At 43.5% G+C, this 16,186-nt stretch overlaps 1 protein-coding gene across 1 annotated transcript in view; it reads right to left on the reverse strand.

Annotated features, from left to right (window-relative positions):
• Nucleotides 1-844: 844 nt before the first annotated feature.
• The window catches only part of KIF2C (kinesin family member 2C), a 16,328-nt gene continuing 986 nt past the window's right edge, over nt 845-16,186 (reverse strand). The window contains exons 3-18 of the mRNA XM_008939318.1: nt 13,497-13,616; nt 12,165-12,265; nt 11,831-11,926; nt 10,608-10,662; nt 10,359-10,521; nt 10,000-10,090; nt 8,914-8,977; nt 7,699-7,790; nt 7,322-7,464; nt 5,630-5,834; nt 5,080-5,190; nt 4,517-4,584; nt 2,855-2,963; nt 2,661-2,777; nt 2,190-2,316; nt 845-921 (exon numbers count right to left, since the gene is read on the reverse strand). Coding sequence (XP_008937566.1) covers nt 845-921; nt 2,190-2,316; nt 2,661-2,777; nt 2,855-2,963; nt 4,517-4,584; nt 5,080-5,190; nt 5,630-5,834; nt 7,322-7,464; nt 7,699-7,790; nt 8,914-8,977; nt 10,000-10,090; nt 10,359-10,521; nt 10,608-10,662; nt 11,831-11,926; nt 12,165-12,265; nt 13,497-13,596 — 1,719 coding nt within the window. The 5' untranslated portion in view covers nt 13,597-13,616. The remainder of the gene's footprint in view (nt 922-2,189; nt 2,317-2,660; nt 2,778-2,854; nt 2,964-4,516; nt 4,585-5,079; nt 5,191-5,629; nt 5,835-7,321; nt 7,465-7,698; nt 7,791-8,913; nt 8,978-9,999; nt 10,091-10,358; nt 10,522-10,607; nt 10,663-11,830; nt 11,927-12,164; nt 12,266-13,496; nt 13,617-16,186) is intronic.

Below are 16,186 nucleotides of genomic sequence, written 5' to 3' on the forward strand. Positions count from 1 at the left end.
ACCTAAAAGATTCTATGATTCTATGTTACCCATGAGAAATACATGTGAAAAAATTGTGAAGCAGGGGACTATCTTCACAGCCTAAGTAAATTCCAGTGGTACAAGTGAGTCTCACAGGGCCCTTCCTACTTACCTGATGCCCTCAGAGATAAGCCACTCACTACATGAGCTTTGCTCAGGTGCAGGATAAGTACCCTCTAAACCAGCCCCCCCTTGCTAGGCAAGTTCTACCAGCAGGATCTCAAAATTAAGATAATTTGAGTGATTTTCATATAAACATTCAAGTGTAAAGACTTTAAAAAGAAACTTCATCTAAGAGATCAGCCTATCTCTACAACACCAGTCTTTAGGGGCTGCTCAACTTCAGCAAAATCAGCAAGAAATATATTTTGAGATAAAAGAATTTCAGGAGCATTTATTTATCAAACTTCTTAAAACACTGTTTTTTTACAATTACATATAGTCCATTTTCTTTCTAGGAAAGCCAGACTTGCAACAGTTTTGCAACATTTCAAGCACACATGGCAACATTATATGTACACTAGAGAACTAAACATCTGTATCTGGTTCTATCAGAGATCACCACTGTCACTAGCAAAGGGCCAGAGGCGAGACACACCAAGCAGACTGAGACCCTCTCCCCAAGCCTTGCAGGGTTTGTTTCTAGCCCTCTGCTGAGTATCCCGATACCAGGCCATGAAGAGAGCCTGCCACATTCGCTGCCCTCAGGCACGTGTGACCCCCAAACACTCTACCACATTTAAAACAGCAGTTACACAAACAAGCCACCAACAAACATGCAAGACAGAGGAGACTGCTTGTGAACCAGGTTTTGCTGTATTCGCTAAGGCCTCTGCCGTCTCATCTGCCTGCTGGCCTGTTCCTCCAGCTGCATGGCAGCCCCCAGGGAGTCCAGTGTTTCTGTAAAAGAAGACAGTGACAGGGTGACTGACCTGGAAGCTGAACCCCTCAGCAGGGTTCTGCAAGGGCCACAGAGAGAAGTGAACTGAGCAAGAGCTGCTCAGCCAACATCAAATTCTGCCTGGTCTCACAAAGCTCTTCAGCCGTATTTTATCATTTCTACTCATCAACAGTTTCAAGACTTCAGTTTGCAGTTCAAACTAGATGCCACTAATCCAACCATCCCAGAGGGACAGATTTTGCTGGCCTACAAGGCAGAGAAAGTAGCAGGGCATTTACTCTTATCTTGTCACCACCTCTCCACAGTGAATGCAGTGATACAGCTATTGGGCTGCATTTGAGATGGGAAGTCAGCCAGAGCTGTTAAAAAAAAAAAAAAATCACTACTTCACATGGAAGTTCATTTTGATGCCACAATTTTCAGCCTCACTTACAAGAGCAGAACCCTCACAGCCCCATTTGAGGCAAAGACTATGCCAGCTGTAAGGTGACAATGGAAGCCCAAGTTATCACAGTAGTGGTGGAAGAGTAGCAGTTACCAGTGTAGCTTCCCCTGCCTGAGTCAGGCAGTCTGTGTACCTGGCACTTCTACCACATCAGCCAAGTTCATGTCTGCCTTGCTGCCTCTCCACAACCACTTCAACCAGCCTGGTCCAAGTGCAGCAGGCAGTGCTCAGGTACCAGGGAGCTGACATCCTCCTGCATAGAGCTGGGAGGTCTCCAAACTGGGGCAGAACTGAACAGGTGTGGAACTTTTCCTGCACATTAATTAACACCCTAGACTAAGGCAAAGACATGACAAATGCAGGCATTGGCAGATGTGGTATCTCAGTATATGCTTGCAGACATTTGTTATAAGTGGATGCATGTTAAGGCCTGACATCCATGAAAACAGGAGTGGAAACAGTGGACATACCCCTGTGAATCCATTGAACATGGTACTGGGACCTCTAACCAACTACAGAAAGACTTCAGCTCATCTGCTCTTGGTGGACATTGCATTCTGCTCAAGGAAAGGCAAGTTTTATATGGCAGTGCAAAGCAAGTGGAATTTACTAGCCAAAATTTTCCTTTTGAGAGTATAGACCATAGGACATTTCAGATCTGTCCCTGTGATCACTGAAGAAAGTGATCTAAACCATAAGGTACACAGGACTGGGTGCTGAAACCCCCACAGATATGCTGGGGTTGCTTTTAGGTCTTTGAAAAAAAAACAACACACACACACAAAACCAGTGATCATGCTAGTCAGACAGACACTAACATACCTCTGACATTAAGGAATTTTCCTGAGCTCTCCTCTACAAAGTGCTTAGCTCTGCTTACAAAGGTCTCCAGATCATAGTCTGGTTGCTCTGTGATCCCCAAGAGGTAGTCGAGTTCAGTCACCATTCTCTATATTTACAAGGATAACAGTGATGAGAAATTGACCTTCTGGAAATCCAACTAGTTTCTTCAAATTTCGCACAGAGCTGAGCTTCTACAATATCAGTACCAGTCAGTGCTCATTAGCAGCAAGTGGGAGTTGCTAGTCAGAGGGAAAGGGGGACCAGCTGGTCACAAGCACTGAAATGCCCCAGTTTAACCAGTTGGGCAGGAAAAGACAGGAAAAAGTTGGTACTGAAGAAAAATACCACTGCCAGCATCTTGCCAACAGCCCACCCAGCAGCATCTGGCCCAAGACAGGGCATGGCGAAATCAACATGCAGAAGGCAGCCTGGGCTGCCCCTCCCACATACCTGTCTCAGTTCTTTGAGCTGTTCTACAGTCTTGTCCTCCCATTCATTAATTTGAGTCATAGCCTCACGCAAGTTGAGCATGTGCAGAGAGACATCTTCATCCTCATCCTTGGAGAGCTGCAAAAACCAGCCCAAGTAAGAACAGCAGGCTGTTTCCAGCTTTGGGAGCTGTTCAGCCCACTGCACACACATACATTGTATTGAAGGCTTGAACTTTCTCCACTGGTCTCTGCTTCCTCATTCCCAGTCTCCATCTGATTCTGTGTTTCACCACCTCCATTATGAGGGCCAAGCTCTTTCACTCTGCAAAAAAAGATGTGTCACTCAAACTCTTCTTCCAGCAGTTTCTGGGCTACAGCATCACAAAGCAGCTACTACAATCAATCAGTGCTCAGCAAGAAACATTCAGCTGCACTTAAGTTGTGCATTAACCACCCCCAGAATGAGCTCAAATGGGCTGTGGGAAGGAAAGCTGAGAGATGTTTGTCTCCATACCCAATTTAGGACCTCTCCTAGAGAGAGAGGTCCAAGCACACAAAGCTAATTGCCAGCAAAGCCTTTCACAGAAACTGTCTTCCACATGTCAGCTTGGTCTGTTACGACCAACTATGAGAACATAGTATGGAAAGAAAAGGAATAAGGTTGATTTTTTCCCAGAGACCCACTGTGTCAGAATAGGGCTATAAGGATGAAAGTCGTGGCTGATGACATGGTACTGGAGGTAGATGTCAGACACCATCCATTTCATTCCAGTTACTAGTGCCAGCCACATACTTCCAGTGAGTTTCAGCCTAAAACCCTCTTTCTCATAACTTGAACTTGCCTTGTGTACTGGCAAAGAACCCATTGGGCTCAACTGAAGACCAGAATCTCACTGATGCACACTAAGTCAGATGTTGCATTTTGTCCTGTACTTTCAGGTGAGCAGGAATTACGGGCCAACCAAAAGGGAAAAAAAAATCAACTCCAATCCAGAACCAAATCTGGGAATCTGTCACGACTCAGTGTTCCTGAACATGGCTGACAAGAACTTCCATATATCCTTTCAGAAAGTGGAGTGGTTTCCAAGAAGGAAACAAGCAGCCTTTTGTGAACTAAGTGAAGGCAGGCCACCAAGCCTGAAATGTGCAAGTGTCATCTTGTTAACACATGACAGAAGTCAGTCTTTTTACTCATCACCTCACCAGAGAGATGTAGAAGCATGTAAAGCAAAGACTAAGAGGCATTCACTGCTCTGTCACAGGGGCTCCAGGTATCAGCAAGACCCCAGGGAAACCTGTGGCTCAGTTCTTGCAGATCTACCTTGCCCTGCAGGTACCAACGGTCAACCACAGGACACTCAAAACACTCACCATCTGCTTAGAGGCATGTGAGTTCAGGTCCTTCAGATTTCACCCAAAGCCTCCAAGGGACCATACTAAATTAGTTCACATCAGACTCCATCAAGAACACCAAGTGTTCTGTGCCATCTGTAGAGCCATGTCAGTGACATTTTTAGCACACCCTAACACATGGCACCCAAAATACTCTAAGTAGTAAAGGGCATGGAACTAACCATTCAGGACCAGGTAAACTCCCTACAAAAAAGCAGGACAGTCTAAAGTCTAGCATGAGAGAACTCCTCTGAGGAAAGAATACATTAGTCAGGGTTCTATACAATCTATTATGTCTCTCAGAGAACATCCAGGTTGGTTTCATCAGACAGCTCTAAGATAATTTGCTCCTAACAACCAACCTCCAAACTGCCATTACAAGCAATAACAGCAAGAGAACTTGAGATCGCAAAAGTCAGAATAAAAGCATCCAAAACACCTTCTGCAACAAGAGTAGAATCCCCAGGTCAGGAAGGCCATTACCTGTCAGCATATCTCAGTGTGTTTAAGGTGTACTCGCACGAACTTATGCCTGGAGAAATCATTGCTATCTGCAAACAGAACAGAAGACTTCAGTGACTCCCACATCTGGCTTTTGCTCATGTTAATGGTCCTACAGATCTCACAAGGCAGTGGGGACATGTTAGTGCAAGGGGTCAGAGTTCAGACATTCTGTCAAGTCAATTTTTCTTCATAGCCTCTGTGGGACATGCCAGTGGCCCTGTATCTAGCTTCCCACTGGCTTTGCATACACCCAGTGCTGCATCCTCCACAGGAAGCAAAGCCCTTTGAGATCACATCTGGCTCTGCTGTAGATTCACAGAATCTGCAGCCCTAATGCTATTTGGGCTGGGCATAGCTCAGCAGTTCACCATCTCAGGCACCATGTGTGAGTGGAGGAAGCAGCTGAGGGTTTTTTTTTTTTTTTCTCAGAGAATGAAGCTCTCTCACTTCACAGTCCCCTCGCTCTAGAGGAGAATGCAGCTATTTGGGTAAATTGCAGAACCCACAAGCAGTACTCGTGTTTGTGCCATGCACATACTCACCATACAGGTCCTGGAGTTTGTTCCTATGAAGGAGTCCCTTAGCACCTGGGTCAGCTTGCTCTCCCGGAAAGGGGTGTGGGATTTGTTCTGCCCTAAAGCTCGGATACATTCCTAAGAAAAGACAAGTCTCGTGAATGCAATATCTGCATCTCTTCGCAAAGAGCTCTGGGAAGCTATCAACCAACTGATGGTCAACCCAGCAGGCTAGAGAATGGTCATCTCTATTGCTCTGCAAGTGCTTCATAGCCTTTTAAATATACTGCAGGTATTTAACTGTCACAGGACAGCTGATACATCCATCATAGGTAAAAAACAACTTAAATGAAGCTTGAAATGGCTGTTCCAGTGTGGACCAACAAGACTGCACTGCTTTTCTGGGAAACATTCTAAATGGAAGTATACACCATTTTCAGGGTTGTTAACATACTAAACTAGGATCTTTTTGGCTGTTCTTTTCCTTTGCACTAGAAAGCTGCAGACCAGATAACCCCAATGTTGAAGAGAATCCATGCACTGATGAGCACCATTTGCTCCCTGAGCTATGGCTCACCTTCAAAGCCAGCAAGCTCTTATTGATTTCTGCAGCTTCCATTCGTGTCTGCCGATCAGCACTGCAAGTGTCTGCACCCCTCTCGTTGCCTGCCAGATCCACCAAGGAAAACTTGCCAAAGGGTTTCCCTCTTCGGCGCAGTAGGATTTGGAAGCAGGCGTGTGAGCGGGAGGAGCTAGCATTTGCAAAAGTCTGCCCAGATGTCCTACAGCAAAGGTGCAAACAAGTGTTAGAACCATGTCACAGAAGACATGACAGTGCTAGACAAGACCTGCAGCCATTCAGTTAAGTTGTTTAATCTCCCCCAGGTTTTATCACACACATCAATATTTCACATTTGCATGGATTGTGGAATTACCTCTGATACAAAAGCACCGAAGGGCTGCTGTGAAAAATATGAACCTGCACCCCAGCTGTAGAGATCTAAGGCCATTTAAGCTTCCTGCCTTAACTCATCCAGCCTACATAGGAATGCCTTTCTGACTGCTAATGCCTTACATGCATTTGGAGCTGGAAGACCCCTTCAGCACTGTATCTCCCTGCCTCACAGGGGGCCGCACATCGCTTTCCTAATGCATCTGCCATTACATGGTAAGCTCAGCTAAGCTCCCCACTAAACAGCATTGGCTGTGCTAGCACATTACAGTTGTGGTAAATCCCCATCTCCAGCCAAGCTGGTTTGGCACATTACCTCTGCTGTGCAAATGCATCTGCCCCATCACTGCAAGACAGACTGGAGTCTCCTAAGTTACCATAAACCTCCCAGTGACCTTCACTGTCATTCATTCCCTAAGAAGGCTGGCAGGTTCACTGTCCCACGTGCATCCCTACTTCCGGGGGACAGGGAGGGAGATTGTCCTTAAGCAAGGCAGGAGTTTGAGATGTTGAATAGTTCTTGGCTGAACTGTCAGCCAAAAAAGCATGTGGAGCAGAGTACTGAATGAGCTTTCAGGATGTGTGTATCTGCTCATGCCATATAATAGAGAAGCCAAGGAATTCTCATTTGCCTAGTATGTCACAACTGCTATGGAAACATTAACTGGCACAGATAAGATTTGGTAATACAGATTTTAGCTCCTGATGAAAGACATCAGTATGATGATGGAGCTGCCCTGATCACAGCCTCCCTGCCAGGATGATGAGCCAAGCCTACAGCTGGTCCCTAGCACCCACTCAAGGATTCTTTAGATAAGATCCCTGAACACTGAACAACATGGAGCATTTTTGTGTTGCCATTGGAATAGTTCATCTGGCCTGCAGTTAAGCCAAAGCACTTTTGCAGCTGTAGGTTGATGACAGTGACTCTTCCTTGATTTTACAAGCCCACAGGGAGCTACTTCTGCTCCTGTAAATTAGCTGATACTTCTAGAAAGCAGACAGACTGCTCAGTTTAGCTGTGGCACCCGGGCAGCCATCCCCTCACATGAATAGTTTCTCTCTTCTTGGAGTTACCTGAGGCTATATGAACCATGAACTCTGACCTTCTCTGTGGAAGGAAGGCTAAACCCATCCCTGCTAGCCTTTTATTCTGTAACAATGTTCTTGTATACATGCAGAGGTGTTGCTCAGTGCCTGCCTATTAGTGGGGAACAAGCTTCTGTTTAAACCTCAAAGCACCAACTGCAGACATTTCTTCTAGAGATGGAGATACAATAGGACATGACTCTTCTTACTGGTTTTAAGGTACCAAACCTGCAGGCACTGCCCATCTCAATCATTCTGATGACATCCTCAGCACAGCCAACTTGTTTCTCTTGGAGACCAACAACCTGGACCTGCTGCTTGCCATCCTCCAGGACTCGAAGCTTTGCCTTCTTATTCAAGAGGTCAAACACCTGTATTCAGGCAACAAGATTGAGGCAAATCTGAACAAAATCTCCTTGTAAGTATTTTGACCTGTCTTTACAGAAAGCTGAGTAGAAACAGCACCTTTAACATAGCCTTCTGATTCCACTCCAAACACACCAAGAACAATAGACTGTATAGAACTATAGAAACCAGTTTCACTCAGCTACTTACAAAACATTCAACCAAGGAAGTCAGGTCAAGATCTAAGTAGTAAGTCTTACCTTTCCATTGTATATTTCAAAGAAAGTCACATAGACCTCCAGGTCCTCATTCTTGTATTTGGGCTGGTTTAGGAGGAGGAAGACATCTTGTGCTAATGAGGGAAGGCCAAAGTTTTGTTAACTAGTTTAAAGCATTCTAGTTGTGACTTGATCTACTTTCAGCTATTCCACAGCCATAACACAGTGATAACTGAATGACAGTCATCCTAAACAAATGCTAGTGAAGCCATTAGTGCTGTGCTACCATCTGTAGAACAGCTCCAGCAGCATCCTCATCCAGGGCCTGAAAACACAGCGGGATACAGAAGTTTCTGCTGCCAACCTGCAGACAGCAGTCCTTACTGATCTGCTATTGTTTTGGGCAGGCCCGAAAGCCATGCGTTTCAAATGCACGTTTTCTAGGCTTTCTGCAAGAAGCATCCCTGAGCACCTGCACTGCTGGTCTTTGGAGATGATATACCAGATTAGTGGACCCTTTGGCTGAAAAGTGCAGCTTTTCACTATTAGGCTTCAGACTTTGAGCTAAAAAGCAAGAAAAAACACTTTCCCTCAGGGCCAGTCACAACTCATTTTCAGAGGCTAACAAACAGTTGCCCTTGTTTCAATGGCCTTGCTACACAGTCTCTTTTCACAATATCCCTTTCTAAAGGGAAGGCAGAGGAGGCCACAGTTCATGGTGCTTCTTAGGCACTGTATGAAGGAGTGGCTTCTAAGCATCTGTTTTCAGAAATCATTTTGTATGTGCTAGTTTTTTTGCATCTAACAGTTACAGGAAGACACAACCTACATTGATGTGCTTTCTGTATAAGAAGCTTTATATCAGAAATGGCCATGGTTGTGTTGCATTCAAGTCAGGTATTTCCAAACACCATCCTTGATACAAGACACAAGCAAAGCAGAAGAATCAAAATTAAAAGGTTCAGCCCAGCAAACACCAAGCTAGAAAATGTCATCTCTTTGCCTCAAAAGCAAAATCGCTTCTGGCGAGTTCAGTGTGAATCTAGAAGCTTACAGGCTGGATGGAAAATATTTTGTGAAACTTATAAAAAAATATAAATGTACCTCCTGCAACAAACCACTACTTATTACTGGAAATCAATACTTTATGTATCTTTTACTGGAAATGTTTTAAATGGCTATATAAAACCAGAACTTGCCTATTTAAGAAAAACAAGCACTAATTTGCTTTTCCTTTCTAAAGAAGAATCAACTTACATGCAAAAGCATATATGCCCTTTGAGGCATTCTGTGCTCTCCCAGAGAAGTCTCCACCCATAGTCTGTGAAGAGAAAAGGCCAGAGATAAGGTGTGGTACAAACAAGTAAGGCTACATGATTCTGGTCCCAACATACTAGGAAGTTTCCATACATATATGCTCTGATGTCAGTGAGATGACTAGAACAGTGCAATTCAGGAGAAAATTAGTTTGCTACTTCCCTACCAGTTCAGGAACTATGCACTGGTTCAGTTCAGGACTATGCAAAGCAACAGCTGAATGCCTGTAAGGCTCTGCAGTGCAAAGTCAAAGCACTTGTGCCTTCAAGGTGAAATGCATGGCCTTGACAACACAACCAAACAGCCTCTGGTCAGAAGCAACAAAGCCTCAGCTTTTAGTTGACAAGCTTTTTAGGTTGAGTAACATTTTCACTACTACTTGCAGAAGGTCATGTGTGATATTGAACTTCTAGAGCAGGGTCAGAAGGAACAAAGCCTCAGCTTTTAGGACATAGGTTGAGTAACATTTTCACTACTACTTGCAGAAGGTCATGTGTGATATTGAACTTCTAGAGCAGACAATACTTTTAACTCCTTTGACCAAGGTACCTTTTATACAAAAAAAAAAAAAATTCAGTTGGTGCTATCCTGGTGACTTGCTCTAGCACTTAAATGCAGCAGCCTATGTCAAAACTTCTATAAACTTCTGAATTTCCTTCTGGATTACTACAAGAGATCTACAGCTCACTATGTAGCACTAATGATAGCCTAAAACTTGTCACTGGCATGACAGCAACTGCCCAACTACTCAAACTGGCAGACTAGCCTACTCCAGATCACTGTGGTATGAGGTAAAGGAGTCTTATGGAACAAGGCAGATCTGACTCCACTATCATTCTTCCCTCACAGCTTGTTTCCCTAGTTTCCAGAAGAAGAAAGCTGAAAAAGAGGTTTAAATGACAAAGCATTAGCTTTAATAAAACTGGAGTCCAAACTCCTCATACAATCTTACTCATTATCATCAAGGAGCTTTAAAATACTTAAGATAAAAAGGTAGAAAATTGGAGACCTTGGTGAAAAACTTACATGTGTCTTGCCACTGCCTGTCTGGCCATATGCAAAGCATGTTGCCTTCCCACCCTCAAAGATGGTCTCTACGAGAGGTCTAGCAGTGAACCTGGATATTCAAAAGGTAGAGACAGTTAAAGCAAGTATTTCACACCCTGCTTCGTTGTTAGTTTTAAAAAAAAAAGCAAACAAAAGCAGATCCTTAGCAAGATATCAGCAAGACTATGTCAAAAATAAGCTTCAGACTCTCCAGTCCTTTGGTTTCTTCCAAAAAGGATTTTAATTTCAGGTAGCAGTTTCATTGAGCCAGGATGCCATCTAGCCATAGCTGCATACTTTTGTCTTACAAGACATGCCCAATGAGAAGCAACCTTTACCTGTAAACCATCTCATTAGAAGAGGATTCATCAAATGAAAAGTCAAATCTAAATGCTTGGGTTTCAAGGTATTTCGTTAGGTCCACTTTCTGCTTTGGCTCATGCACCAGCAGGACACACTTGCTTGGAACAGTAATCACATCACATTCCTTTTTCAGCAGTTCTGTTGACAGAAAAGACCATCAGCTCTACCAAAAATAAGCAATGTCAAACTGCTTCAAAACAGAGCTGCTTTGTCAGTACACTTGCCTTGTTTATTGAGAGGGCGCTTCCTCACACAGACACAAATTCTATGTTGTTCTATCTAAAAGTAAGAAAACAAGTAATTATTTCACTATTTTACCCACACCTACCTAGTCTTACAGAGAAGATGATCCAGTGCACTCTCACATCTGCTTTTTTATGTGCTGATCAGAGTTGCCTCTGCTACTGATCAGATGCACTTGTGCAGGGGTTTAAGTCTTGAAGCCCATTCAGTGCAAAAGCAGCACTACAAACAATTGACCTTTATGTAGCATGCTCCACTGTATCAGGTGGAAATGCTGCTGTGCTATCACAAGTGCCACAAATATTCAGTATCCATTAGTAAAAGAAGTTTAGTCCTCATCCAGCTTGCTAGCAAAATCTGTGGCATCAATACTGCAGCTACAGTCAAATTCATGCAAGTCATTATTTTAATTTACCCCAGAGAAATTTTCTGACATGGAGTTCTTTAATGATGCATCAAGTTTAGCAAATTACATCTACATGAGTTGAGTTTGAGAAAGCACGTATTCAACTAGTAAGGCAGAAAGCAGATTATAAAGTCTCCTCCTGTCATGCAGTGACCTGTACACAAATGGCTGGTTCTCAGCCCCGTAGGCTGCAGGCACACAAACCACCTAGTGTGCACACCTACTTTTCTGTTTGAACTCAAATGCTGTCATTTTTCACTGACCATAACAAGGCTTTTGCTAGACAAGTTCTCAGGTATTAAAAAAAATGCTGCCTTCATAATTGCTGAAGATATTGACCTAGCCTGTTTTTACTAAGATTTTGACCTTTACTTTTGCTCCTCCACTTTTTGACCAAGTTTAAAATTACTTAATATGACTTACATATAATAACACTTAGTTAGAAGGCCATAGTCTGTTTTACATTATACCTATACCTAGAACAAGCTAAGCTACTATGTAATAGGCTCTGCTATTTACAAGCTCTGAAAAATCCTGATGTCACTTATCACAGCGTGACAATTTTCTAAAGCTGAAGGTCTTTGCTAGTGACATATGCACAGCAATGCAAGACAGCTTAGCCCCAAATAGGACAGGTAAGTGAACTCACATATACCACCAGGTGCCTCAAGATCACAATATGCTCAGAGGATTTCCAAGATGAGCAGTTTATCACATTGCTGCACATGCTAAAATCTTCAGTGCAAAATAAAGAAGCCTGCCTACAGGCTGCAGTGAGTAGCCTCAGTATTTACTTACTGGGTCTGTCATAGATATCGTCTGGCAGTCTAAAGTCGATCTGAATTCTTTGATCATCCGTACAAACTCCCAGTTTGGACAGCTGGTGTCAGAGTCCTGCAGGGAAAAACCATGGACATGACTCAGGTGGTTAACCTATGACAGAAAAAAGCCCCAGAGCATACTAAACAATCAGCCATACACAAAAATATTCCACAAGATTGAGAACAAGAATCAGTTCATCCTTATGTACAGCTTTGTAAGAACAAAGCCTGTCAAAAATGTTTTAGTTTCAGCTATTGTGATACACTGCCTTCTAGAACTTCTGCCCCCTTCCTGGTGTAGGGTACTGCACCTGTGCACGTTTCGTCCTGTTTTCACTCGTTTGAGCTTTCCTTTCTTCTCTCTTGTTTTTCACTTTGTCCATCCTTTTCACAGCATTAGATTTTCTCCGAACTAGGTAAAATGAAAACATTTCCTTAAAATTTTATACTAGGTTTTAAGCACAACACAAATTTCAACTTTTCCAAGTTGCTGACAGACTAATTTGTACAGGAAACAATCATCTTCAGAAGGATGGTCATTAATTATGCAGCACTTCCTTCCCGAACCAGATATACAGGCCATGGGAACTGCCTAGGAAGTCACAGTGCCACTCTAAAGGAAAGGCAACATTTCTGAGGCAATACCACTGTAACAGAGTTACACATCTCTATCAAAAATAATCAAGATATTCAGTCTTGCTGCCAAAGCCACCTTTTCAAAGCTGTAGTCTTGGGATTGTACCAAGCAACAATCGCACAGTAATTTGCTGCTGACTGGTGAGTGGGTCAGTTCTTACCCACTGCTCCCTCGTACCTGGGCTCACTGAGGGATTTGCTCTAGCAGCAGGCAGGTGATTCTCTGTATTCCCATTGCCGTTTGTCAGCGAGGCCTGGGGAGCACAGCTCAGCCTGGTAGCCCTGGTTCGGCCAGCTGCAGAAAGAAGCCAGACCAAAACCAATAATTAGATCCCAAAGATCAAGAATATTTTTTTTTTTCCCTAAAGCTTCACAGAGCACAGGCATTCCTCAACTCTGGTTCTGGATCAGGAAAGAGAACTAGATGTAACCTACAGTAAGTGTGCAAATAATTTTTGTAATCATTTACTGATCACCAACTTTTATTCAAAGCTATAAATCGAGGCCACAATGACTACATATGAGTTTACTATCAAGCTGCTTATTTCAATGTCTTCACAGAACTTAATACACAAGGTACACCCTCAGCTATTCACAGGGTAAGTCTGGCAAAGACAAATAACTATAATTTTATAACTCAAGTAGGCTCAAGCTTTTCTTTACTCAACTAAGCCTGCTATCAGTATAGTTACAGAGCAGGTTGTTAGCAGAATTAAGGCACTCTAGCCCTGCAAATGCCACTCTGTCGTTCAGCAGATACCAGATCCACCCCCACACACCACAGCTCACTGGCCAATATAACACATCATTATTTAACAACACTGCAAAGTCCTTTGAGAATCCCACCAGGTAGGAGCCCTGGATATTTACATAGTGTCTAGGTCTCTCTTGGTTTATCTATAAAGTAGAGGTTGTTCATTGCCCTGGGATTTGTAGTTTACCTAATTACATGCATACAAGGCAACTTGCTTCACAGTAAGGATTTACTGGTTTCTTACTCCACCCACCAGGAACTGATGAATTGTTTCTGTTTTGTGTAGAAGTGCAAGGATCCACTCCCATCTCATTTTCCTGGAGGCTGCACTGAGATTCTGTGATAACAGACATCCTGGAACAGCGGCGAGTAGCTTTGGAAACACAAACTCAAGGTCACCATCATGCCTCAGACAAATATTTGCAAGTAATCAAGTGCCCACAGTGGGGAACAAGGTGTGGTTGAAAGGACCATTTCCAGATTTCTGATGCATTAGTGAAGTGCAGGACAAAGCAATGCAGGTGGGTGAAAAGTGATCATGAAATACACAGTTCATTCCAGATTTGCAGTTCTGGTGAATTGCTTTCAGATAGCACTAAGGAATCTCTAATATGTCAGTTCCAGAACCTTAATACTTAGGAAAGAGGAAGTTACAAGTCAGGGAACTGGGAAATCTCTAAAGCTTCACACTTGCAGGGCTGCTTTGCCCTTTTGAGACCTAACCTCAAATATTGCACCCAGTTCTGGTGCCCCTACCATCAAAGGGACATAGATCTGTTGGAACGAGTCCAGACATGGGACACAAAGTTGATCCAGGGGCTGGAGCATCTCTGCTACCAGCATAGGCTGAGGGCACTGGGATTGTTCAGCCTGGAGAAAAGAAGACTCCAGGGGGTTCTTATAACTGCTTTCCAGTACCTGAAGGGAAGCTACAAAAGGCGGGAGAGGGATTTTTCACAAGAGTGTGCAGCAACAGGACAAGGGGAAATGGCTTTAAACTGAAGGGGAGTAGGTTTAGACCGGCTCTTAGGAAGAAGTTCTTTAGTACAAGGGTGGTAAGACTCTGGAATAGATTGCCCAGAGAGATTATGGATGCCCCCTCCTTGGAGGTGTTCAAGGCCAGGCTGGATGAGGCCTTGAGCAACCTGGTCTAGCTGAGAGGTGTCCCTGCCCATGGCAGGGAGGTTGGATTAGATGACCTCTAGGGTCCCTTCCAACCTCAGCCATTCTATGATTCTCTGCATGAATTAGCTGTTTGATGGCAACAGCAGTTCTGCAATCTGGCAACTGGCCACAGACAGCAGCATGCCCACCATCACAGCACCCACACAGCGTGCACGGTGCACAGTGGAGTGCGAGCTTGATGACACTAAATTCGGCTAGAAGACTCAAGATAATCACATCAGTAATCTTTGGAAAAAGCCCTTTTATAGGCAAGTCTTCATTGTCACACGCCAAAGTATTTCTTTCACTAAGACCAGCTCCATTGCAAAGCTTCCTGTGGAAGGACTGGAATATCAACCTCAATACATTTGTAAAGAAAGCAAATCTGATATGAAAAAAATAGAAGGTGTGATATGCAAGCTTAGAACTATCTTCATCCCTAGCAGTCACAAGATCTTATCCAGTACCAACCACTATGATTTCAAAGGACATTGGATCCATTTCAGACCAAGGATTAATTTCAATTCTGGATAAAATTCCTTAGAATTGTACCCATGAAATTCAGTGCTCCTATCTGTTAGCTTTTTACCTGGAATCTTCTTCTCAGGTGCAGAGACATTAGTTGTCACTGCTGCAACTTTAGGAACAAAAGACATCAAGTTTCAGTACACTCAGAGACAGCACTGTTCCATTTCCTTTTGTCACATGTGCCCAGGCCTGATCTCATCGGGAACTTGGCAGCACTTTCTGTAAGTGTTAGTGCTCCTGGACAGGTACACCAACTGCAGGATTTGCTGCACCTAAGCAGGCTCAACTCAAGTGATTCTTGTACATGAGGCTATTCAGCATCCTCCAAAATACTTATTGATTCAGAGGACTGAGGCAATATGTTTCTCATTGATTCTGAAAGCACTGCTTTAGCTTCTCTTACTTCCCTGAATGAGATGGAGACTGACAGCTCCTGACCTTCACTTTGTTTAGTCTAAGTACCAAACCCTGAAGCCAATGTTAGCTTTCCAGTTGGTGCAGTGCAGAGGTTGCAACAGGACAGATACTTGGTGGCACCCATGGAGTTTAGCTAGTTATAACTGATAATATTTGAGGAATACTGAAAACACTGCTTCTTGCACTCTGAGGTGGTCTTCAGGGACAACACTGTGCCAGGAGGGAAGGCAACAGATATTTCATATTTCCAATTAGATTCTATACTTCAGGAAAGCAGTGACCTCTGTGAAGACTTTTACGTCAATGACTGGATTCACACCTTTCTTTTCCCAGCTGGCTATCCAGCTGCATTAACTGACCTGCCTAAAGACAGTCACAACTTCACTGCATCATTTTGCTTGGCAGCTCACAAAATTTATTGAGAACTCTGGATTTCAGGAAGATCAGCATGCTATAGTACATAACTTTCCACATATTTAGCTTCTTGGACTACTCCTGCCTCTCCAAAACAAGAAGATTTGTACTGTTGTCTTCTGGTACCAGTTTCCCTGTCTTGCACTGCATATACCAACAGAGGCCAGACGAGCCCAGATCTTTCGTTTACAGCTCAATTGCATGGAAATAAAGTGCATAGTTAGCCACAACTTATTCAAGAGAATCATTAAATTAGCAGCCATTCAGCCTCAGCATCACTAAAGAGTATTACAAGTAGACATGTAATGCTGCCACTTGCAATTCAAAAAGCCATAAGTCAACTAATAAGCTAAAAGAAGGTGGAAAATATGGGAGTTTCCTAGCTCCTGACACCTCAGGAAAAGCAATTCCTTAGCATTC

This window comes from Merops nubicus, unplaced genomic scaffold (assembly GCF_000691845.1).
Source record: "Merops nubicus isolate BGI_N331 unplaced genomic scaffold, ASM69184v1 scaffold29184, whole genome shotgun sequence".
Classification (NCBI taxonomy): Eukaryota; Metazoa; Chordata; class Aves; order Coraciiformes; family Meropidae; genus Merops; species Merops nubicus.